Below are 25,870 nucleotides of genomic sequence, written 5' to 3' on the forward strand. Positions count from 1 at the left end.
TACATTCATATGAGTGTAAAGTGCTTAGTTTTCACCACTTTAATGGCCAAGATGACCACACGTGCACGCAGCATGCTTCCGGGTTGTGCGCGCGCACTCGCATCCCCCCCCCATCTTTTTGTTCAATATACTGTGCGAGTCATGTATGTATGTCATTGACTGCTTTGCAGTCAATTTGCATTGTTTATTGCACCAGCACAAGTATGATGTAGTTTTCCCACACATTCCAGTCTTCTTCCACATACAAATACATCAACATCTCTCCACTCATGCTCTTATCTGCCCATTGAGTGATTCTCATATCAAGTGCCATTGCCTGTATATAGTTGTGCCTGTTGCCAAGTTGGATTAAAAGTGCCAAAGACCAACTCCACTCTCCACTCCTTGTGTTCTAACAGACACCCGAGGCGAATGAACCATAAATTATGTGGAATCCAGAACCACATACAGTCCATTAGTCCAAATTAGAATCGATAAAGAATCGAATCGTTAAGCAATATCGATAATGGAATTGGAATCGTAAAAATCGTATCAATTCCCATCCTTAACATTCTGGCGAAAATATTTCAATTGAGATTGGTGTCAAAAGCAGAAGCAAATCACCTGTCACGAGGAATTGCTTCAAAATAAACTACAATTCGCAGCAGAAATTGTCCAAATTGTCATCATGTAAGAGTAGCGTTACTTCCAAATAATATTACTCAAGTCATCCAAAACCTTCACTCAAGTACAATCGAAAAAGTATTTGGTGAATAGAATACACAAGTTCTGAGTAACTGCTTACAATGCTGGAATCATTTTTAATAGAAAATAAAACAATAGTATCAGTAGAGTAGCCAAAATTGTACTTAAGTAAGAGTAGCATTACTTAAAAAAATAACAAAACAAAAAAATAGCATAAGTACAAGTAAAAATAGTCATTCCAAAAAAGGTTTCGGTGAAAAGACTACTGAAGCGCTTAGTCACTGCTTATATTGTCTTAATTTGTTTTGAAAACAATGTCATCAGTAGAGTAACCAAAAATTTTACGTAAGAGTAGCGTTGCTTCCAAATTATAGGATTAGAGTAACCAAAAATTTTACTTAAGAGTAGCGTTGCTTCCAAATAATAGGATTCAAGTGAAAGTTACAAGTAATCATCCAAAAAATTCACTCAAGTAAAAAAGTATTTGGTGAAAAAAAAAGTACTGAATAACTGACATTTAAAAAAAAAAAAACTGCCTGCCTGCCTGAGTAAGAGTAGTGTTTCTTTTCAAGTAATAGTCAAAAGCACGGGGCCACAACTACACTTGGAAGGACATTTTTCTCCAGAAGCAAATGCAATGGAGTATATGTAAGGCATAACTAGCCACCTGTGGAAGCAGCCCTGCTCCTTGCACAGTTTTTAACTGTCTGCCCTCCCTCTCGCCCTTCCACCGCTGCCCCTACAGGCGAGAGTGGGAAACGCGTCTTCAAGAGTGCCTGGGCCCCCACTACGTGATGCTGTACGCGGCGTCCCACGGCGTCCTGTACTTGAGCGCCTTCATCCGCAGGGACCTGATTTGGTTCTGCTCAGAGGTGGAGAGCGCCGCCGTCACCACCAGGATCATCTCGCAGATCAAGACCAAAGGTGCCGTGGCCCTGGCCTTCACCTTCTTCGGCACCTCCTTCCTCTTCATCACCTCGCACTTCACTTGTAAGACTTGGAAGACGGGCAGCCACCGACCCCAAATGGACCGCTCACGTTGTTGCCGAATGCCTTTCAGCCGGAGATGCCAAAGTTTACGAGAGGATCTTGGACTACAACAAAATCGTGGAGGCGCTGGCGCTTCCCAAAGGACTGCCGGATACCAACCCGTACCGATCAACAGCATGTAAGACGTCACTTTGGGGAGTTTTGCGCTCAAAGCAAAGCTTCCCGCTTTTAATATTGCTCCGCTTTGACTGCTTCTCACTGAACTGTTCCAAAAGTTCAGTCTTTTATTTGCCTCTTACATTTACAGTTGTGGCAAAAACATGGCGAAAAACAAACAAACAAAAAAACAAAATAATTTCCAAAGGGGAATAACACTAAAGTTTTCACATTTCAAAATTCTACGTTTTTTATCTGATTGACATAAATTAGGAATTCATTCAATGTGAACAAAAGTTTTATACAGGTTTTGTCAAAAACACACAGGCTGTCGGTTGCGGGGGTGGGGTTGGGTCCCCGATCCCGCGGCGGCCTCTCGGCGTTCTCCTGCTTCCGGCTTTCTTTCTCTTTTCTACCCAAGCATCTTCCTTGGGCCCCGACACGGATCGCTGGCTGGGTGCCGGTGGGTCGGCAGGGTGTCGCCCCCTTCAAGTGGGGATCCTGACCTGCCCCGGGCCTAGTGGGCCGGCATGGGGGCGGTGGCGCGTTCCTTCATCATTTTCCCGTGGACTGGTTAATGGGGTCGTGGATGGTCCGGGGGACCATCCTGGCTCCCAGAGGGATGACGGTGGCCCCTTTGCCTGCTGAGGGAGGAGGGGTGCCCGCCAATTGGTTGGGGCGGTGCCTGGGCCCTGGGGCGCCCCCCTCGCAGTACTTCCATTTTTCTGCAGGGCGATCACACATCTGAGTGGGTTCATGCATGGCTGGGTGCAATTTGAATCATTAGAGAGATTGTCAGTGCTAGGATTAGCAATCAGGTAGCATAGAATAGGATATCACTTATACAGTGGGGCAAATAAGTATTTAGTCAACCACTAATTGTGCAAGTTCTCCCACTTGAAAATATTAGAGAGGCCTGTAATTGTCAACATGGGTAAACCTCAACCATGAGAGACAGAATGTGGGGACAAAAAAAAGAAAATCACATTGTTTGATTTTTTAAAAATTTATTTGCAAATCATGGTGGAAAATAAGTATTTGGTCAATACCAAAAGTTCACCTCAATACTTTGTTATGTACCCTTTGTTGGCAATAACGGAGGCCAAACGTTTTCTGTAACTCTTCACGAGCTTTTCACACACTGTTGCTGGTATTTTGGCCCATTCCTCCATGCAGATCTCCTCTAGAGCAGTGATGTTTTGGGGCTGTCGTTGGGCAACACGGACTTTCAACTCCCTCCACAGATTTTCTATGGGGTTGAGATCTGGAGACTGGCTAGGCCACTCCAGGACCTTGAAATGCTTCTTACGAAGCTGGCTGTGTGTTTGGGATCATTGTCATGCTGAAAGACCCAGCCAAGTCTCATCTTCAATGCCCTTGCTGATGGGAGGAGATTTTCACTCAAAATCTCTCGATACATGGCCCCATTCATTCGTTCCTTTACACAGATCAGTCGTCCTGGTGCCTTTGCAGAAAAACAGCCCCAAAGCATGATGTTTCCACCCCCATGCTTCACAGTGTGTATGGTGTTCTTCGGATGCATTTCAGTATTCTTTCTCCTCCAAACACAAGAACCTGTGTTTCTACCAAAAAGTTCTATTTTGGTTTCATCTGACCATAACACATTTTCCCAGTCCTCTTCTGGATCATCCAAATGCTCTCTAGCGCAGGGGTCCCCAACCTTTTTTGCACCACGGACCGGTGTTATTTGGGTCTTTTTTTGTCACGGACCGGTGTTCTGACAAATTTTGCAACCCATCAAAAATTGCAACGATGCGGTTCTGCGCATGCGCGTAATGTTAAACATAGCTGCAAAATGCGCAAATGCAGCGATTCCAAAGTAAACACTACAAACTTTCTTGAAAGAAAGGAATATTAACTTACGTTTGATCATGGAAGGACTTGTAGAAAAGTTCTCAGATTCATCCTGCCATGTAAGCTGCACACAACAGCTGCACACCGCGCTCACCATTAACGACTTCGCCTTGTCGTTAAACCCTAACCCTAACCGCTTCACAAAGATACGATGTTGGAAATTGTAGCAAGGTTTTCAATGCTCTTGTCACAATGTCAGGATATTCCAGAATGACTTTAATCCAGAACCTCGGTCGAGTTGTTGTCTCAAATGTACGTTTAATAAGGACGCCGTCATTTGCGATCTCTCTGTTTATTCACAAACGGGTCACGAATCCACTCCTTCGCAGTTCGTGGGTCTTCGAGGTTGTAGGCTCGTCAGGTGCCCTTTTCGCCGTAAAAATATCCTTTTCGCCGTAAAAATATATCCAAAGACGTCTTTTCCAGTTTTCTTTACTAGTGTGGGGGCTAATTATTTCCGGGAACAAATGTGCTGCGCCCGCGGCCTAGTAATACGTTATTATCGAGGACAAGCGCACATAGATATATTATATACACAAACAAGATGTACTGCTAGCAGTCCAATCAATGGACTTCTATGACAACATTGTAATCGATCCCGTAGTATTATATCTAGAGTAGACAGAGATATTGGTGTGTTAAGCAGGGGCACAGGGTTAATTCGGCCAGAATGCTGTCGTTATTAAATTATTATTTCTGTGCGGCCCGGTAGCAAATGCGCCACGGACCGGTAGCGGTCTGCGGCCCGGCAGATGGGGAACCCTGCTCTAGCGAACCGCAGACGAGCCTGGACCTGTACTGGCTTCAGCAGGGGGACACGTCTGGCAGTGCAGGATTTGAGTCCCTGGCGGCGCATTGTGTTACTGATAGTAGCCTTTGTTACTGTGGTCCCAGCTCTCTGTAGGTCATTCAGTAGGTCCACCCGTGTGGTTCTGGGATTTTTGCTCACCGTTAATGTTACCATTTTGACGCCATGAGGTGAGATCTTGCATGGAGCCCCAGATCGAGGGAAATTATCAGTGGTCTTGTATGTCTTCCATTTTCTAATAATTGCTACCACAGTCGATTTCTTTACACCAAGCGAAGAGTGAAGAGTTACAGAAAACATTTGGCCTCCGTTATTGCCAACAAAGGGTACATAACAAAGTATTGAGATGAACTTTTGGTATTGACCAAATACTTATTTTCCACCATTAATTGCAAATAAATTCTTTAAAAATCAAACAATGTACTTTTCTTTTTCTTTTTTCCACATTGTCTCTCATGGTTGAGGTTTACCCATGTTGACAATTACAGGCCTCTCTAATCTTTTGAAGTAGGAGAACTTGCACAATTGGTGGTTGACTAAATACTTATTTGCCCCACTGTATGTGATTCACATTATACTGGGTTCCACACCTCACTTTGCTGATTTGTGGACGCTCTACCCACACCTAATCACATCTCCTTTGTCTCACCTTCCCTCCTCTATCTCCTCGGTTATCAGCCCCCCCACATGGTGTCCACGGGTAAATATAATTAGCTAACGATTCTACTATGTTCATAGGAAGGATAGACATGTAAAAATGTATTTCTAAAAAGTGCATACAGCCCCCAGTAAACATCCAATCACTGTTTGTATGGAAATGAGCCTAGACATCGCCAGACAATGTGGTTTCAGGTTTCAGCACGGCTACGGAGCGGGAAAACTTTGAAGACGCTGCTGCGTTTTCTCAGTCACAACAGACACAGAAATAAGTCCATGTCCACTTCATGTGACAGACTGAAGACAAATGAGGATCTTGGCCCATTAGAAGTGCATAACAAACTAGAAACTGCAATTTCGGGAGAAATTACACCTTGGTCTTTCCTCTGTGGAGATACAAATCTTAGCCCCACTCAGGTCTATCAATAGAATGGACCATAATGCCAGTCATTGGCACTAAACAAAGTTAAAGCCATTAGAAAAGATTGGGAGAATTGGACGTCCATGTCCGTCAATGGCAGCACCCTCCATAATTGTTAATGGAATCGGGGAAGTTTGGGGGACACGTCCTATTGATATGTAGTCATTTTCTGTTGATTTGGGGAAAAAAAAAAATTTCCCATTGAAAATGAATGGGAAAAATTTTGGACGTCCATGGACGTCAATGGTATCAACTTACATAAGCGTCAATGGAATCCAAGTACATTGGCATCAATAAAATGAACAAACATGAAGAAATGCCATTGGAAATGAATGGGAAGTTTGGACGTCCATGAACGTCAATGGCATCACCCTCCATAAGCGGCAATGCAATCGGGGACATTTGGGGGACACGTCCTAATGATATCTAGTCATTTTCTGTTGATTTGGGAAAAAAAAAAAAATCCCATTGAAAATGAATGGGAAAAATTTTGGACGTCCATGGACGTCAATGGTATCAACTTACATAAGCGTCAATGGAATCCAAGTACATTGGCATCAATAGAATGAACAAACATGAAGAAATGCCTTTGGAAATGAATGGGAAGTTTGGACGTCCATGGACGTCAATGGCATCACCCCCCATAAGCGGCAATGCAATCGGGGACATTTGGGGGACACGTCCTAATGATATCTAGTCATTTTCTGTTGATTTGAGGAAAAAAAAAAATTTCCCATTGAAAATGAATGGGAAAAATTTTGGACGTCCATGGACGTCAATGGTATCAACTTACATAAGCGTCAATGGAATCCAAGTACATTGGCATCAATAGAATGAACAAACATGAAGAAATGCCATTGGAAATTAATGGTAAGTTTGGACGTCCGTGGACGTCAATGGCATCACCCTCCATAAGCAGCAATGCAATCGGGCACATTTGGGGGAAACGTCCTATTGATATCTAGTCATTTTCTGTTGATTTGGGGAAAAAAAAAAAAATTCCCATTGAAAATGAATGGGAAAAATTTTGGACGTCCATGGACGTCAATGGTATCAACTTACATAAGCGTCAATGGAATCCAAGTACATTGGCATCAATAGAATGAACAAACATGAAGAAATGCCATTGGAAATAAATGGGAAGTTTGGACGTCCATGAACGTCAATGGCATCACCCTCCGTAAGCGGCAATGCAATCGGGGACATTTGGGGGACACGTCCTAATGATATCTAGTCATTTTTTGTTGATTTTGGGGAAAAAAAAAAAATTCCCATTGAAAATGAATGGGAAAAATTTTGGACGTCCATGGACGTCAATGGTATCAACTTACATAGGCGTCAATGGAATCCAAGTACATTGGCATCAATAGAATGAACAAACATGAAGAAATGCCATTGGAAATGAATGGGAAGTTTGGACGTCCATGAACGTCAATGGCATCACCCTCCATAAGCGTAAATGGAATTGGGGACGTTTGGGGTATACGTCCTATTAATATCTGGTCATTTTCTGTTGATTTGGGGAAATTTAGTTTTTTCCCCATTGAAAATGAATGGGAAAATTTTTGGACGTCCATGGACGTCAATGGCAGCACCCCCTATAAGCGTCAATGGAGTTCGGAACGTTTGGGGGAGACGTACTATTGATAACTGGTCATTTTCAGATGATTTGGGGAAATTTAGTTTTTTCCCCATTGAAAATGAATGGGAAAAATTTTGGACGTCCATGGACGTCAATGGCAGCACCCCCCATAAGCGTCAATGGAGTTGGGGACGTTTGGGGTATACGTCCTATTAATATCTGGTCATTTTCTGTTGATTTGGGGAAATTTAGTTTTTTCCCCATTGAAAATGAATGGGAAAAATTTTGGACGTCCATGGCCGTCAATGGCATCGACATCCATATAGTCAAATGAATCCAAGTACATTGGCATCAATAGATTCGACATGCATGGCCGTCAATGGCATCAATGCAATGTAAAGTTCATTGGAAATACTATTGAAAGTGAATGGGAACTTTTCCCATTGGAAATGAATGGGATAGTTTTTGGCAAATATCCGGAGAACCGTAAATTTTTTCCAAATTCTGTATACAATCTTTATGCCCCCCACCGTCCCGGAATTTTTGATGTCCAAATTATGTGATTTGGTCAAAAATTGTAGGACAAGTAGCGTTTTGAAAAAGTTGTAAAAAATCGGAAAATTGCCGTTTACGGGCGAACGAAAAATTTTTCGGGGTCGTTTGAAAAATTCCCATCGTCGCGCGAAAATTCCGGTCGTGTCGATACTTGAACGGTGCCGATCGGTGGTACGGTTCGGGCTGTGCGGCGCGCCGAAAAAACGCGGAGAAACCATTGCATAATAATAATAATAATAATAATAAAGTTGTAGAATAACATAACCTTGTTCTTTCTTTCAGAAAGACCAAGGTAATAACTTGAGGATGGATTCATTTGTGAGTTTTTGCAAAGGGAAGTACTGTTGTCGAATGGAGTGGAGTGAAGGGAGATTTTTGAACAGTTTGTTTGCTAACAAAAATAACCCCCCCGGCCCCCCAAAAAAAGAAAAGATAAAATGTTCTGTTGTATATTTGTTGTGTTTTATAAATTAGTTTGAGAAGTATTTTTTTGCATTATTATTCATATTTTTCAGTTCTCAGATTACAATTTTTTGAAAATTAGGTCATCCAGTTAAGACATATATTATGTTGTTGGTTTATAAAATCTGGATGAAGGATATTTTATTTATTTTATTGTCCAGTATGACCATACCTGTCAAACCGAGGCCGCTGGCTATCTTACAAATAGTGACGTATGCCCTTACAAACTGATGTTTAATCTTACAACGTTGTATATAGCGTGCAATATGAAACAAAAATAAAACTCAATTTTTAAAATAATATGAATTTATTTATAATATTGTAACATATAACCTGGTGCAATCAGAGAACAATATCTTCAGCTACATCATGATTACTAAAATTTAACAGTGACTTTTGTTATAATTGTATGTAGCACTTTTGGCAATTTCTATCATGTCTTGATGGCTGTACTTCAGCTCGCAATTCAATTTGACTTGAAGGTAGTTCGTTAGTGTGTCCAATTTTAAATTAAAAAGGTCAATTGATAAAATGAACTTACCGATGCAATCTTTGAGTCAGGGAACATTACTTTTGCTAATTCTAAGAAGTGATCAGCAATAGTTGCGGGCAAATTGTGTTCGGCAACAAATTGGCAGAATGAAATCTCCGCTTTTGTCACTTTTTATTCTGCAGACTTCATCTTTATGACCAGTGTTGTTAATATTACTTTTAAAAAGTAATTAATTAGTTACAAATTACTTCTCCTAAAAAGTAATTGAGTTAGTAACTGAGTTACCTGAAGGTAAGAGTTATAGTTACTTGGCAAAGTAACTGGTGTTACCTTTCATGTTTTTGTTTTTTTTTTCATTAAAAAAAAAAAAAATTAAAACAAAAAAACATGGTAACCTTTGCTATGTTTGGAAATTGTTTAATGTTGTGAATCAGCTGTTAAAGTTGTTAAAATTGCTACTGTTTTTGCATTCTGTCTACTTTCGACATGTTAAAGTTTTAAAACCATTTCCTCATTTAAAGATAGATTCAAGTCAAGATTTTGCCGATTTAGGAGTATTTTAGATAAAAAAATTACAGTGGGGAGAACAAGTATTTTGTTCTCACCACTGTAAGTTCGCTAGGAAGGTTCACTACAACAGAGCCTTTCTGAGAAGTCTACTGCTTCAAAATGGCGAGTTTTTATTAACGCCGCCTTCTGTCATTTTGCATGTAGTTCTATAAGCATTTGATATCTAGGCGTAGATTGTAGGCTGTCGGCTACAGTCAGGAAATATTGGAGCCACCTAGCCTAGCATCGCGTTTGCTACAGCGTCAAAACACTTTTCTCTCTCAGTGTCTCTGACTTTTCTCGCGTCATTCAACCAGCGTAGTAACGGGGACGCACATTGTCTCGGTGCCGAAACGGTGACAAAATCCGAACGGAGAAAAAAAAACGTAATGCATGAAAAATGTACAGATTTTGCGCGTACGGCGTACAAATTTAAAAATCAGTACAAATTACGCCGAAAACGTACAACTTGACAGGTATGAGTTTCTGGTAGGGTCACCCATGGGAAACAGGTCCTAGGTGAGGGGCCAGACAAAGTATGGCTCAAAAAGACCCCTTATGATGATTAATATAAATGGAATCGAGTTTCCCTTGCCCGGACGGGGGTTACCGGGGCCCCCCTCTGGAGCCAGGCCTGGAGGTGGGGCTCGAAGGCAAGCGTCTGGTGGCCGAGCCTGTCCTCATGGGGCCCGGCCGGGCACAGCCCGAAAAGGCAACATGGGTTCCCCTTCCCATGGGCTCACCACCTGTGGGAGGGGCCAAAGGGGTCGGGTGCGCAGAGAGTTGGGCGGCAGCCAAAGGCGGGGGCCTTGGTGGTCCGACCCACAGCAGCAGAAGCTAACTCTTGGGACATGGAATGTCACCTCTCTGGTAGGGAAGGAGCCTGAGCTGGTGTGTGAGGCAGAGAAGTTCCGACGAGATATAGTCGGACTCTCCTCCACACACAGCTTGGGTTCTGGTACCAATCCTCTCGAGAGGGTTTGGACTCTCTTCCACTCTGGAGTTGCCCACGGTGAGAGGCGCCGAGCAGGTGTGGGCATACTGATTGCCCCCCGGCTTGGCGCCTGTACGTTGGAGTTTACCCCGGTAGACGAGAGGGTAGCCTCCCTCCGCCTTCGGGTGGGGGACGGGTTCTGACTGTTGTTTGCGCTTATGCACCAAACGACAGCTCAGAGTAACCACCCTTTTTGGAGTCCTTGGAGGGTGTGCTGGAGAGCGCCCCCTCTGGGGACACCCTCGTTCTCCTGGGGGACTTCAACGCTCACGTGGGCAATGACAGTGAGACCTGGAGGGGCGTGATTGGGAGGAACGGCCCCCCCCTGTCAGAACCCGAGTGGTGTTCAGTTATTGGACTTCTGTGCTCATCACAGTTTGTCCATAACGAACACCATGCTCAAACATAGGGGTGTCCATACTGTATGTGCACTTGGCACCAGGACACCCTAGGCCGCAGTTCGATGATCGATTTTGTAATCGTGTCATCGGACTTGCGGCCACATGTTTTGGACACTCGGGTGAAGAGAGGGGCGGAGCTGTCAACTGATCACCACCTCGTGGTGTTTTGGCTCCGATGGCGGGGAAAGATGCTGGCCAGACCTGGCAGGCCCAAACGTATTGTGAGGGTCTGCTGGGAACGTCTGGCAGAATCCTATGTCAGAAAGAGTTTCAACACCCACCTCCGGCAGAACTTCCCCTTGTCCCGGGCAAGGTGGGGGACATTGAGTCCTAGTGGGCCATGTTCCGCACCTCCATTGTTGAGGCGGCTGTGGAGCTGTGGCCGTAAGGTAGTTGGTGCCTGTCATGGCGGCAATCCCCGAACGCGGTAAGGGATGCCGTCAAGCTGAAGAAGGAGGCCTACTGGGCCTTTTTGGCCCGTGGGACTCCGGAGACAGCTGACAGCTACCGGCTGGCGAAGCGGACTGCGGCTTCGGCGTTCGCCGAGGCAAAAACTCGGACATGGAAGGAGTTCGGCGAGGCCATGGAAAACGCCTTCCGGACGGCTTCGAGGAAATTCTGGCCCACCATCCGCCGTCTGAGGAGAGGAAAGCAGTGCACCATTAACACTGTGTATAGTGAAGATGGTGTACTGCTGACCTCGACTCGGGACGTCGTGAGTCAGTGGGGAGAATACTTCGAAGCCCTCCTCAATTCTACCGACACGCCTTCCTTTGAGGAAACGGAGTCTAGGGACTCAGAGGTGGGCTCTTCGATCTCTCGGATTGAAGTCACTGAGGCGGTTGGAAAGCTCCTCGGTGGCAAGGCCCCGGGAGTAGATGAGATCCGCCCGGAGTTCCTAAAGGCTCTGGATGTTGTAGTGCTGTCGTGGCTGACACACCTCTACAACATCGCGTGAACATCAAGGACAGTGCCTCTGGATTGGCAGACCGGGGTGGTGGTTCCCCTTTTTAAGAAGGGGGACCGGAGGGTGTGTTCCAATTATAGAGGGATCACACTCCTCAGCCTCCCCGGTAAAGTCTATTCAGGGGTGCTGGAGAGGAGGGTCCGTCGGGAAGTCAAATCTCGGATTCAGGAGGAGCAGTGTGGTTTTCGTCCCGGCCGTGGAACAGTGGACCAGCTCTACACCCTCTGCAGGGTCCTCGAGGGTGCATGAGAGTTCGTCCAACCAGTCTCCATGTGTTTTGTGGATCTGGAGAAGGCGTTCGACCGTGTGCCTCGGGCAGTCCTGTGGGTCGTGCTCCGGGAGTACGGGGTACCGAGCCCCTTGGTACAGGCTGTTCGGTCCTTGTACGACCGGTGTCAGAGTTTGGTCCGCATTGCCGGCAGTAAGTCGAATTCGTTCCCATTGAGGGTTGGACTCCGCCAAGGCTGCCCTTTTTCACCGATTCTGTTCATAACTTTTATGGACAGAATTTCTAGGCGCAGCCATAGCGTTGAGGGGGTCCGGTTTGGTGACCTCAGCATTGAATCTCTGCTTTTTGCAGATGATGTGGTGCTGTTGGCTTCATCAAGCCGTGACCTCCAACTCTCACTGGAACGGTTCCCGGCCGAGTGTGAAGCGGTTGGGATGAAGATCAGCACCTCCAAATCCGAGACCATGGTCCTCAGTGGAGTGCCCTCTCCGGGTCGGGGATGAGATCCTGCCCCAAGTGGAGGAGTTCAAGTGTCTTGGGGTCTTGTTCACGAGTGAGGGTAGGAGGGAGCGAGAGATCGACAGGCGGACCGGTGCAGCGTCCGCATCACTGCAGACGCTACACCGGTCCGTAGTGGTGAATAAGGAGCTGAGCCGAAAGGCAAAGCTCTCAATTTAACAGTCGATCTACGTTCCTACTCTCACCTATGGTCACGAGCTGTGGGTCGTGACCGAAAGAACAAGATCCCGGATACAAGCGGCCGAGATGTGTTTCCTTCGTAGGGTGTCCGGGCTTTCCCTTAGAGATAGGGTGAGAAGCTCGGTCATCCGGGAGGGACTCGGCGTTGAGCCGCTACTCCTCCGCGTTGAGAGGAGCCAGCTGAAGTGGCTCGGGCATCTGTTTCGGATGCCTCCTGGACGCCTCTCCGGAGAGGTGTTCCGGGCATGTCCCACCGACGGGAGGCCCCGGGGACGACCCAGGACACCTGGAGAGACTATGTCTCTCGGCTGGCCTGGGAATGCCTTGGGATCCCGCCGGAGGAGCTGGTTGAAGTGGCTGGGGAGAGGGAAGTCTTGGCTTCCCTGTTAAAGCTGCTCCCCCCGCGACCCAACCCCGGAGCAAGCGGGCGGGCGGGCGGACGGACGGATGGATGGCGTTTCCCCCTTGATGCTTTGCCACCTTATTGTGTCAGGGGTGTCGCGTGCCTCAGTGACCTTAAGAGCTATACCAGCAGGAGCTTAGTCCTCAGGTGGGAAAAATTATGTGAATTGGACTTAGAACAAGATACATTTTAAAATTTACTAATCCTAACCCATTGGAAATGAAAGTGTCTAAAAACATGCGTTTTTGTCGCAAATTTTTAGGGACTTTCGACGGAAAGCCAACGTGAACACAAAATTGCTCTTGGCGACAGGTGTAGCGCAGGTGACGGTTTAGGTTTGGTATGCACGTAACTTCAAAGTTGGAACGATGAGAATCGGTCAAAGTGGGTGGGGAGATTTGCTTTTGCAATGCATTCCCCCCTATTATTATATTCAATCCAGGAGGTGCTGCGATGCAAGTTTGAAGTTGCTTTTTTTTTTTTTTTTTTTTTTTTAGCTGATGTGACCACAAGGTTCGACCAAGTATTCTGGTTCGGAGACTTCAATTTCCGTCTGGGTCACGAGCGGGTCGGCGTCGAGAGTATCATCAAGCGCACGGCCGGCCATGACGTGGATGCTCTAATGGAGCACGACCAGCTAGTCAAGGAGATGAAAGACGGTAAACGTTACTACCATTAAAAAATAATAATAATAAAATTGTTACATTTTATCAAGAAAAAAATGTTAAATGTTGGTCAAAAATTGTTTACTTGGGTCCAAAATGATTAATTTCTGGTCAGATATTTTTTAATTAGGTCATCCAAAACGTGATTACATTTTGGGGTCATGAGGTCAAAGGTCACAGAGGTCAGAAAACAAATTTTCTCCAGAACAAATAAAGGGATTATTATCAAACGTGCATGTTTGTATTGAGGTCAAAGGTCAAAGAGCTTAGAAAAAGTCACCATAGACTTCACCATCAGTTGACAAGACAGTTCCCACTGACATTGCGCCACGCCATCCCATTGGGGGCCGACCAAGGCAGAGCGTTTGGATTTCACTGTGATAAACTCAAACACACACTGCGTTAAACGCCGCAGCTAGGTGGAAAAAGGATGAATGTTTTACTGCAAACAAGCAGGCAGGAGTGTCTCAAGAGTGATTTGGTCAAGGATTTAAGGCAATTATTATATATAATATCCCCATGCGTGCACTTTGAAACATTGTGAAAAAAATGCATGGAAAAAATTAGCGTAATTTTAGCTTGAAATATTTATGTAAAATTAATGATAACTGTTGTTTTTCTGCTTTTAACCAAGAATCGAGACAGTTCCATGTTCATATCCATAGAAATTCCATGATGTACGTACGTATTTATTTACAAGAATTTTCAACTTAAGTAGGTTTTTGTTTTGTGACGGCTGCCATGTTGTACCCATACACAGTATTGTAACTTTACAGTCAAATGATCATGAGCTATTGATCCTGAAAATATAGGTGCTTATCTCTGCATTTGGTCATTTATCTATCGTAAAATTTGAGAATTTTACAGCCATTTTAAGTTTTGTTTTACTTGTATAAAAAATAATTATTTGGGATTTTATTAGGGAACGACTGAATTTTTTTATGTCGCTGCTCATGGAGACTCATATATGCCTAAGGGAGGTGCCTGTTTTGGTTTTAGGTTGCTAGCGGCTTAGGTTTTGAAAATATATACATTTTAAGTTTTTTAAAATAGGCCCCTTATGGATCAGCCCCGCATCCCGTCAACTGATAGTGAAGTCTATGAGTCCACGATAACTAATGAATGAATGAATTGATTATTATCTAACTTGTGGGAGATCCTTGTAATACGAAACAGAACAGGTGATTGAATTTTGGGTTCATGAGGTCAAAGGTCACAGTGCTCAGTAAAGGATTTTGTCAATAACTCGAGAACGATGACGTTTGCAGGTTCTATCTTCAAAGGCTTCCGGGAAGCTGAAATCCACTTCCTCCCCACTTACAAGTTTGACATCGGCAGCGACGTATACGACACCAGTGCCAAGAAGAGGACGCCGTCGTACACTGTAAGGAACGCAGCCACCGACGGCGGCAATACAAACTATTAATGGTCGACCGATATTTCGTGCCGATATATAAGCCCGTATAATTATATAACTGTTATGTTCGTGCTTTATTGACTCACTGATGTATCGGGCCGATAAATAGTCTTTTTTCAAGAACTGTTATGTTCACACTATTATATCACCTAGTGGCCAGTTTTACTAATTAAGACATGGTTAACTTGCATGATATTCATTTATATACAAACTTTATTCTTGTAATATTACAACTTTAAGTATATATAATAATATATAATAATAAATAATATACAGGTAGTCCCCGGTTTACGAACGAGTTCTTTAACTGCGCTGGCGATGTAACCTGGATATCCGCACAAGTCGGAATGAACCCTCTAAATACCTCTAAACACCCCCTAAATAAAAAAAAAAAAAACTATCCAAAAACATGTATTTTATGTCATTGTACAGTCCTCGCCAGGACATTGGAGCTAAGTCCTAGCTAGACAGAGAACCTCCAAAATGACATTTGGTTTGCTTAAGCCTGAGTTATGCTTCTGCGTTGCGGTGAGGGCGTGGCAACTACGGCGTCAATGAGCATTCGATAGTTCTGCAGCAAGGGAATGTGTTGCTCTGTAATTCACCGCCAAGCAACTAGAGGGGTATGGCGTTGTGTTTGTACGGTTTGGGGGAACTCTTGTCGGCTTCCTCTAGTTTTTGTCCGGTCAACCCCAACGGAGATGAAACGCTTGAATGTGGATCTTCACCTCATCAACATTGAACAACAACATGTTGATCATACTGTAATGTCTGTAACTATGCCCGGGTCCTTTAAGAGTCGATCAGACTGGGGAGCGGTGACATAGCGGGAAGCGAGTGGAATGAACGGGAAAAAGCAAACGTTAGCGGTTGCATGTTGCGGCAGCCCCCTGTTATTTTGTTATTTGTTCATTTTATTGTTACCACAATAAAGTGGGGAAGGCCATCATCGAATCCTCTCCTTCCTCGCCATCCAGGGCTATTACAATACAAATGTTGATGCGCAGGCGACGCAGAAGACGGTTGCGTTAAAAGCCAGCAAGCTGCGTTGTCCAGCGTTTTGTCCGATTTCTTTGCCATGTCCTACTTCCCAAACTGCGTTGGAAGCCTCGAACACGTTAACATATAAGCACTGAGGCACTCTCAATCAGTGATGAATCAAGTGTGTGAACCATCTTGTTGAAAATTAAACATCAAAACAACTCTTTTGACACCAAACTTGAGCTTTATTCTTCATGTACTTGAAGTGTGACATGTAAATACGTCACAGAATCACAGCAATCATATGTACACAATAAATAATGAAGTATACCAACCAAAAATACGACATAAAGTGATAAAAAGCTGGCAGTTTTCAGCCGACTGGGCCACCACTTCTGGTGGCCATTCGCTTCCGAACACACATACTTGTCTCGGTGGTTCTTCCATTTTTTTTTTTAATGCAATCGCTGACCTTGCCATTTGGCAATCTTTATAATGTCTTGACGATGTCAAGCAATGTCTTGCTCTTCGATGATCCTCCAGTCGGCTTGGTCCATTTTTGTGTGTAGCAGAATGTTTGAAAATGGCGGTGCTTTTGCGCTGAACCGGAAACAACAGTCTGAGCGGACCAATCACAGTCCCTTTCCGCCACGTCATACATGTCTACGCGACGCGAAGGTTAGAAAATTTGAGAGGAGCGCGTCACGCTACGGCGCAGGGTCGTAACTCGGGTCTTCCTTGATGGCGCAGGTCTGACGCGGAAGCATAACTCGGCCTTTACTTTATTCAGCTGCTTCAGACATCAACACTGGCAGAATGAAACTAAAATAAAATGAAATTAAATCAGTCTCATTTTCAATAACAGCAATTCAAAATTGCTTTTACAAGCAGCTGCTAATACAGCAATAACAAACAATTAGCATGCATCAGTTAGCGTCCGCACATCATCGAAAACAATCAAATCAACTCACTCCAAGTATTCGACCACAGTTGAAAACGCACAATAAACGGTACAAAAGGGATTATATACAGCCGTCGCATCTGGATGCTTCACAAATAACAAACGTCACCTCTCTCACTCGGCTGTGCTCTTCCTCATGTGTGCGGTGGGCACACGTGTACTACCTGCTTTCCGCTTCCTGCACCAAAATAAAAGCATACATCACAAAACAAAAGTCAACATGTAACAAAAAAAGAAAAAAACAGCGAGACTGAGGCGTCGTAAAGTCGAAGTCAGGTACGTCGTAACCCAGGGACAACCTGTATATATTATAGCTTCATTCTTGTACTGTTATAAATGTAATACTACGACTTTATTCTCGTAGTCCTGTTTGATTCTTTCTTTCTTTCTTTTTCTTTGGCCCTTACACTCTTTCATAAGCAACGTGTTAAAAAAAAATTATACGAGCTTACAAAATCGGCTTTAGCCATTGGCAGTCGGCTATTTTTTTTTTTTTTTTTTTGTCTTTTTTTAATGACACAAGCCTTTGAAAATCCCATATCAGTTAACTTCTACCGACGACGCTCCCCTAGGACCGGATTTTGTTTCGGACCAGATACGCCGACGACATCCACGTGCTGAAATACTCCAGCTGCTCCAGCATCAAGACGTCGGACCACCGGCCCGTCGTCGGCATCTATGGCGTCAAGCTCAAGGCCGGCCGAGATACGTGAGTACTGAAGGTTGACTGATATACAGTGTATCACAAAGGTGAGTACACCCCTTGCAGTTCTGCAGATATTTAACTATATCTTTTCATGGGACAACACTGACAAAATGACACTTTGACACAATGAAAAGTAGTCTGTGTGCAGCTTATATAATAGAGCTAATTTATTTTCCCCTCAAAAGGCCTCAAAATATAGCCATTAATAACTAAAACCCTGGCAACAAACGTGAGTACACCCTTTAAAAACTACATCCCTAAATGTCACAATTGAGTACTGCTCGTCATTTTCCCTCCAAAATGTCATGTGACTCGTTACAGGAGTGCTGTCAGCATTGATGAAGAAATTGAAGAGGTGGGGGGTCAGCCTTTTAGTGCTCAGACCAATTGGTGTGCATGGCTTTCACCCCTGGAGGAAGCCTCTTCTGAAGACAGTACACAAGAAAGCCCGCCCATCTCATCAGACCATAGGACATGGTTCCAGTAATCCATGTGCTTTGTTGACATGTCTTCAGCAAACTGTTTGCGGGCTTTCTTGTGTACCGTCTTGACAAGCAGTACTCAATTTGGACATTTAGGGCTGTAGTTTCTAAGGGGTGTACTCACTTTTGTTGCCAGGAGTTTAGACATTAATGGCTATATTTTGAGTTATTTTGAGGGGAAAGTAAATGAACTCTATTATATAAGCTGCACACAGACTACTTTTTATTGTGTCATTTTGTCAGTGTTGTCCCATGAAAAGATACTTAAATATCTGCAGAAATGCGAGGGGTGTACTCACTTTTGTGATACGCTGTATTGGTCAGTCGGATAACTCTTATGTTCGCCGTTTGGGTGATGCTCCTTCTTATAAAGGTCAACCTATGTAATGACCGGCCGATGGTTATATTTTTGGACGATAGGCAAGGCCAGGCGAGGGAAATTTATTTGTACAGCACAATTCAACAGAACAACAATTAAGAAATATAAATAAAAAAACATAGAATGATACATAAAAGTCACATTACATCATCAAGACAGTAAAAACAAAAACAATTGAAACAGGAAATAAAAATAGAACCGAAAAGTGCATGAAAAGCAGAAACCGTATACAGTGGTACCTCGACATAAGAACGCTTCTTTAGATAAATATTCAGTTTACGAAAGTTGTTTTCGCTTCAGATTACAAAAAAAAATCATAACACAAAAGATAAGTATTTCCCGTTGGTGGAAAATTTGAAACGTGATGCCATAAAATGCGCCTGTACTGTCCTCGCTAAGACTACAGTGCTTAGTCTTGTTAGGGTCCACAAATGCGGAAACACGGTTGGAACTCAAAGCAGACAAAAACCGAAGGATGCGTTCAAGGGTTTATTAAATACTGTACAATCAAAAATAGACGCAATCGCGGAGAAGGGGGAGTAACAAAATGGGACCGTGACAATTGGTCGACGGGATCAATAACATAACCTCAGCAGAGAGCCAATAAGGCAACAAAAAGAAACACTCTGCACAAGCTAGAGGATTTCAGAACAAAGGCGGCAGACGAACAAGCTAGCAAGTGCACGAGACTCGAGAGTAAAGGGTTTTAAATTACGACCAGTAAGTCAATACCCTTCTCTTGGATCGTCTGCATTTATATACTAATGTTGATGAGCTGGAATTGGCTCCCACAGTAACACAACAAAATCTGACCAGCAGCAGAATGTGACAAGTCTAAGCTAGACAGCGAGCTAAACTCCGAAAGGACGATGTGTGTTTTGCTCTATTTATTGAGCGTAAAACTAAAAATGAAAATGAAATAATGCTTGCTTCAAAAATAAGATTTTTAGAAATATGTACTGTCCGTTATTATGCTGGCGGGGAAAAAAAACGTGCAAATCGATGATGAATTTACTTTAAAAACTTAGCTTCTTACCGCGTTTACCATAATGATGACAACACATAAACGCCGCATCAATTTGCGCACGTCTATGTATATAATTTTTTCCGACTGATGTTCTGATGCATGAATTAATCGAAACAATATTTTTAGCGTCCGTGAACCCAGAGTATCCAATAATAATTTGAACGCAGAACGGATTGAAGAAATTTTGTCCAGTGTTTGCTCGGAGTGGGGGTTTTTTTCTCACTACTATGTCTAAAAATATACATTATTAAATGAAAGAAAATCAAATAAATTTTCTTCATCGCTGCTACACGCTGGTTCTGAAGTTGTTTTTCCCTTGATTTCCCGCATCACTTGGTCGCTCCCGAGAGTTCAGTGCATTTGAGTCGCGCGTGAGTAGTTTAATCAAGCAAACAGTATACAAACAAAATAAGTAGATAATAATAAAATGTAAATGCATGCTTGTGAATTTGCTGTGGTTTAGCACAATACTTTTATCGCACAACCAGTTTTTCTTTTTGTAACGTTTTTTCCTGCGACTTCCACACCCCCTCTGCCAGTCGCCGTTTAATCAGCCACTTCGCTCGCCTTTATCGCCGCAAGGACTCGACCTACTAACCTGGCTCTCGATCAACTCCCCTGGTTGCACAAGAAAACAGCTACTTATCATATTTTATGGAGTAAGAGAGACTGTGAGCCTTGTGAAAAGCTGTACTATTTTCAGTGAGATCGGAATTGTTATTTTCTGTTGTCATTCTGATTGAACTACAGTTCCACACAAACATACATCGAGATATCATTTCGCTTAGAAATTTGAGGAGCGAGAGCCATTTTTTCAGTGCCCCAAACTTAAAAATAAATAAATAAATAAAAATAACACATTTATCTTGCTTTCCTCGGCCGTGACTAATGTGCCCACAGAACAGCATGCTATCACTGCGCCGGCACGTGTGCTAATGGACGCGCTCTGGGTTTGCCACAAAACACGCACCATCGCCGGGAACGCACCCTACTGAGGGGGTTCAGAATCGGTATCTTTCAAACTAAATTTTTCTAGCCTCTGAGTTTGTAGAACATTTTGGAAGACATTTACATACTGCTGAGTAGGCACCATATTTTATTTCTGCATCATTGTAAAAAACAAAAATAATAATAATTTAAAAAAAAACACACAAAAAAGATGCTGTTAAGAAGATACTGGAAAATTGGTCTTGAATGTCCTTAAAGTGCTTGAATTTGGACATGAAAAGGTGTCCGAATACTGAGTATAGCCAGTATAATAGGCTGCTATGTTCACTGTTTGGATAATGATTTTTGGTAGTTGTGACTTTGCACCACCTAGTGGCCAGTTTTACAAAAAGTGGCTAAAGAAAATACAGCGGTACCTCGACATACGATCGCTTCGACACACCATCTTTTTGACATTCGACGTAAAATTTGACTTGCCATTTGTTTCTACGTCCAACGACATGCTCGAAATACGACGATTTATGGCAGCACCGCAGTTTCTTTGATTTCCCTCAAGACGGACGCACGGCAGATTTTCGTGTGAGAGAAATCAACATGGCTTCCAACAATATTATTGCAGGTGGTGAAAACAGGGAAAAAACATTTGGCTTACCATTGAAATGAAGACGGGGCCTAGGGTGAGGCTTGCTGTCCCTTGCCGGTGGGGTGGGCACCCCCTGGTCGCCGGCGCTTGGTGTGGCGCCTGCTCGGGGTGCGGGGTGGGTGCTCGGTGGGTGGGAGGGGGGTGGGCGGTCGCGGAGGCACCGTGGGTGGTCTGGGGCGGGGATTGATCGGGGCCCTGACGCTTCTTCCGCCCTGGGGCCGGTGGTTCTGGTGGACGGGGCCACGCCCGCGGGAGCCTGCCTCTAAACTCACGCACTTCTCACTTCGGCACTGTAAATATTTTTCATCCTGGCACTTACATGCTCATACATTTCTCCGGGGAGAGGTGGGACGGGGCTTTACAGTCCCAGCCCGACTCCCCCCTGTTTTTAATGCACCACACACCAAGGTTGTGGGATGGTTGGGACCTGTTGGGGGGGGGGGGCCTCACGGCTTCCTCCTCACCACAGGCCCCGCCATCCCTGCACCTTTTTTAAATGCACCACACACATCATACTCCACAGGAGAGCTCCGGCAAAGGGCGGTGGGACGGGCGGCTGGGCAGAAACTGCGGTCCCACTGCCCCAAGCCAAGCTCTCCTATTTTAATGCATACATTGCACTACCCTCCCCTCACACCCCCATCACGGTGCTGGGTGATGGCTGCCAGTCGGGAACCTGGCAGCCACAGTAATAGGGTGGTAGGTGGGTCCCACACTTTTTCTATATGGCGTGGCTCCCGGGGTGTGGCCTCCCCTCTGCCTCGGCTGCCGGCCGCGGGAGTGGGTTGGGGGGTCGGGTCTCCGATCTTGCATCGCCCCGTGGCAGTTCCTGGGCGTTCTCCTGCCTCCGCCTTCCCCTCTCTTCTCTGGCTGGGCATCCGCCCTGCGCTCCGTCGCAGGTCGCTGGCTGTGCGCCGGTGTATCAGCGGGGTGTCGCCTGCACCGGCGGGGGACCCTGCCTTGCCTGGGGCTTGGTGGACCGCTGGGGGTCCCATGGCGTGCCGTGCCGGTTGGGGGGCTGTGGCTGTGGCTCGTGGCCCGGGTGGGCGGGCGGGGGTGGGTGTAGGCGTGGGGTTGGTGATGCGTCCCCTCCTGCAATCCCTGAAGGCCGGTTGATGGGCGCGCGGGTGGCCCGGGGGACCACCCTGGGTCCCGGGGGGGGGGGGGCGATGGCTCCTTTGCTGGGCGGCGGGAGGAGGGATGGGCTGCGCATGGCCCCCCCGCCCCCCCGGGCTGGCTGGGTGGGGGCCATGGCCCTGGGTTGGCGCCCACGCGGTTTCTCCGCCCGTCTGCGTGGCTGCCGCGCGCCCGGTGGGGTTGCGTGCTGCTGGATGTGGTAGGGCATGCTCGGGTTGGGGGTTCCGGTGCCGGGATTGGCGATGCGGCGGCGTAGGGTTGGTCGCCAACGGGCTTACACTCATAAGAGATTCACACGATTACTGGGTTCTAGATCACAGAACTGATTTGTGTACACTCTACCCCTTTCAATCACTTAGCTTATAGTCTTATAGACACCCCCACCCCCATTCCCCTCTTTCACTGGCCAATAGGCCCCCACATGGTGTAAACCGGAAATACATCTCGCTGACGATAGCACCAGCATATTAGTAACTAGTTTAGATGTTCAATGTATTTCTTGTTGTTTGTGTGTTTCTTTTCTTTCTTCTCTTGTATTTCTTTTCTTCTGTCCCCCCATAATCCCTTCCTGTTCGCTGCTTTGTCATAATAAAAAGGTATTTTGAATGATCACAATGGGAGTATGTCAGACTCTCAATGTGAAACATTAAAACTGTTCAGAATCCGGGCACTTAGACTTCCATTCTCTGTGTCAAACAGCTGAACAGGACAGGTTTTAAAAAAAAAAAAAAAAAAAAGAAATGAAGATGGACATGATTAAAAAATATGAGCGTGGGGTGCGCATCCGTGAACTGGCTCGACAATACGGCCATAGACGGTCTATGATCTCAGCGGTCTTCCTCCGTTCGCCAGTCTTTATAAGTAAAAGGTTACAATAATTATTATTATTATTGTAACATCGCTAAAGACATCACCAGCTTCGTCAGGTTTTTAATCATTTATTTCAGAACTTGTGCAACACAACATGCCTACTGTTTGCCGCAGTTGACGCAAAGTCACAGGAAAAAGTCCACCTTCACTCTGACACGTCAGCCATGCGGTGCGTTCAGGTACACCGCGCAAAAATACATCTGCCACATTAGAACCTGATTCGTTACATTAATACAGGTATTATCATTATTAATACTATTATTATATTTCGATGTTTATTCATAATTTACTTGATTTGCTCTGTGTAATTGCTATTTGCAATAGTACCAGCAGTATTTATTAAGATTTCATGTAGGTTTTCGGGCTGTGGGACGAATTCATGGAATTATAATGTATTCTTATGGGAAAATCTTGCTCCACATACGACCATTTCGACTTACAAACAATGTCCTGGAACTAATTAATTTTGTATGTAGAGGTACCATTGTAATTTACTTGGCATTTATATAACGAGTGTAGAGCTGAAACGAGTACTCGAGCAACTCGAGTAACTCGAGTTTAAAAACTGATCCGAATAATTTTATTCACCTCGAGTAATCGTTTGTTTTGACAGCTCTAAGCTTCACGTTTTGCTCGGACAACTTTTAATGCGGGACAACGCGCTGTCACGTGCGGAGTGGAAGAAGGAAAAAAAAAAAAACTTACTGCAGCCGACAGCCGCCACAAACGACGCCGACGTTGCTAAATACTAGCCCGCACGATGCTACGTTGGTAACAGATACTGTCTGATGCGTCTCATAGAGATCACATGTATGTTGAAGTAGATGCGAAATGACAGACTCGGCCGCGTCTGGGTAGCGTTAGCAAACAGCCGCCATCTTAAAGCAGTAGAGCGCTAAGCGCTAATAAAGAGCGCTAAACGCTAATAAATAAGATTAACGTTACTGTCGCTACTAGCTCACGTAACGTTAGCCCTGCGGAGAGCTAGGTTTCAATTAATTATGACCACTGTCGATGCGTGGCTAACGTGTCTTACATACAGGCTTTAACATAACATAGCATTGTGGAGTGATGAGGGTGTAAAATAAAAACATAATCATGCTAACTATCAATTTTAGCTTAATAGTCATTGCTGGATAAAACACCAAGTAGCACTGGTCCCTAATGTGCTCCAATACAGCCTGTATCATACATTTATTTTGAACACTGCAAAAACTCAAAATCCTATCAGGACTTACAGTTTAGACTAACTTAAAACTTAACTAGAACTTAAAAATGGCTTGACACAAAGAGAAATTCAATTGAAACACGTGGGAAAAAATCCTAACTTTTAAGTGATGTGTGTTATCAAGCGTAACGGCATTTTTAGGTAATATATATATATATTTAATAAGATCTAAAAGTTTTTTGAGTGAAAGCAGTGACTTAGTCTTTTCTTTAAATTGTAGTTACATCTGAGATGCAATAGTTGGCTGTTTTCAACAATATACATCGAAAATAAAGACATTGATTGACTGAAAATGGTTCAAGATTAGATGAAATGTCTTGTTTTCTCATGTATATTTATAATTGCTCTTCACCTAAAAATATTTGTTTTATCCGATTACTCGATTAATCGATAGAATTTTCAGTCGATTACTCGATTACTAAAATATTCGATAGCTGCAGCCCTAAACGTGTGTTTACATGATTGGCTCTACACATGGTCAGTCGCTTATAGCCAGTTTTAAAATATATCGGTCGATCCCACTGGTACTAATTTGGCTGCTTTTTTTTCTTTCCCAGAATTCCATTGGGAGCGGGCCAGTTTGACTGCAGCCTGTACCTGGAGGGCATAAAGAGGAGGATCAGCCGAGAGCTCAAGCTCAGGGAGGCCGCCAAGAACCAAAGCAGCGTCTGCGCCGTCTCCTGAAACGCCTGACAGTATCGTCCGCCGCCAGCGATCCCTCATCAAATGGATCGAACTCATTTCAATTGACGGCACGAGCGTGAAAAAACCTCTACCAGCATGGCCACATTCCCATCAAAGTCAATGCATTGATTTTCAAATGAGGTCTTAATTATCTTATTTCTCAACTGAATTTTTTTTTATCAATGTCAACGCATCTGCAATTGGTACTGCTAGATGTCCAATCCATTTAAAGAGGGAGTGCTAGTATTGACTATGAAGAGAACGTCGCTCCTACCAACATGGCCACTGTGAGGCCATTTTAGTTTTAGTAGTATTTTAGTTTGTTTCATGCTTCTGCCTTGAATTAAAACCATCTTATCACTAGTAGATGTCAAATCAGTTTGAAGCGTGAGGGTTGGCGACGAAGAAACGTAGTTAGTTCGTTCGCCGCCAACCCTCGCACTTCAATTGGGTCAGACGTTTAAGTGCCGTCAATGGCAGCCAGGGATTGTAAGTGAAAATATTCCACACGTTTGAGAGCTACTGGATAACTCCTATTAAATGTAACTTGTCCAAGCACTAAAAATGTTGTCATTTCCGTGTTAAAAAGTGCCTATTCACGTTTCCTCAGGATCTCCTTTTCTACTAAGCGCTGAAATAAAGAGTTTTTAAGAAAAAATCAAGGGGGAATAGTCTGCTTTTATTTCACAATTGATGTCAGTTTCAGTCAGATCAAAAACGATTTCTCCAAATTGTCAATAAATTGCAATGGTATTGACGCAAAATGGCCGAAAAAGTTATAACGGCTATCCAAATAGACTTGTATGACTGTTGAGGT

General features: G+C 44.4%; 1 protein-coding gene across 3 annotated transcripts in view; it reads left to right on the forward strand.

The window, feature by feature from the left end:
• inpp5e (inositol polyphosphate-5-phosphatase E) overlaps window positions 1-25,818 on the forward strand; it is a 61,208-nt gene extending 35,390 nt beyond the window's left edge. For 2 of the 3 annotated variants that reach the window (XM_057826242.1, XM_057826243.1), the window contains 6 exons: window positions 1,430-1,674; window positions 1,745-1,852; window positions 13,423-13,584; window positions 14,859-14,974; window positions 17,522-17,658; window positions 24,927-25,810. In XM_057826242.1, the coding sequence (XP_057682225.1) occupies window positions 1,430-1,674; window positions 1,745-1,852; window positions 13,423-13,584; window positions 14,859-14,974; window positions 17,522-17,658; window positions 24,927-25,053 (895 nt within the window). In that variant the 3' untranslated portion in view covers window positions 25,054-25,810. Of the gene's footprint in view, window positions 1-1,429; window positions 1,675-1,744; window positions 1,853-13,422; window positions 13,585-14,858; window positions 14,975-17,493; window positions 17,659-24,926 lie in introns of all 3 variants that reach the window. The other variant, XM_057826244.1, reaches the window with a different exon arrangement.
• The last annotated feature ends 52 nt before the right edge of the window (window positions 25,819-25,870 follow it).

Source organism: Corythoichthys intestinalis, chromosome 21, assembly GCF_030265065.1.
Source record: "Corythoichthys intestinalis isolate RoL2023-P3 chromosome 21, ASM3026506v1, whole genome shotgun sequence".
NCBI lineage: Eukaryota > Metazoa > Chordata > Actinopteri > Syngnathiformes > Syngnathidae > Corythoichthys > Corythoichthys intestinalis.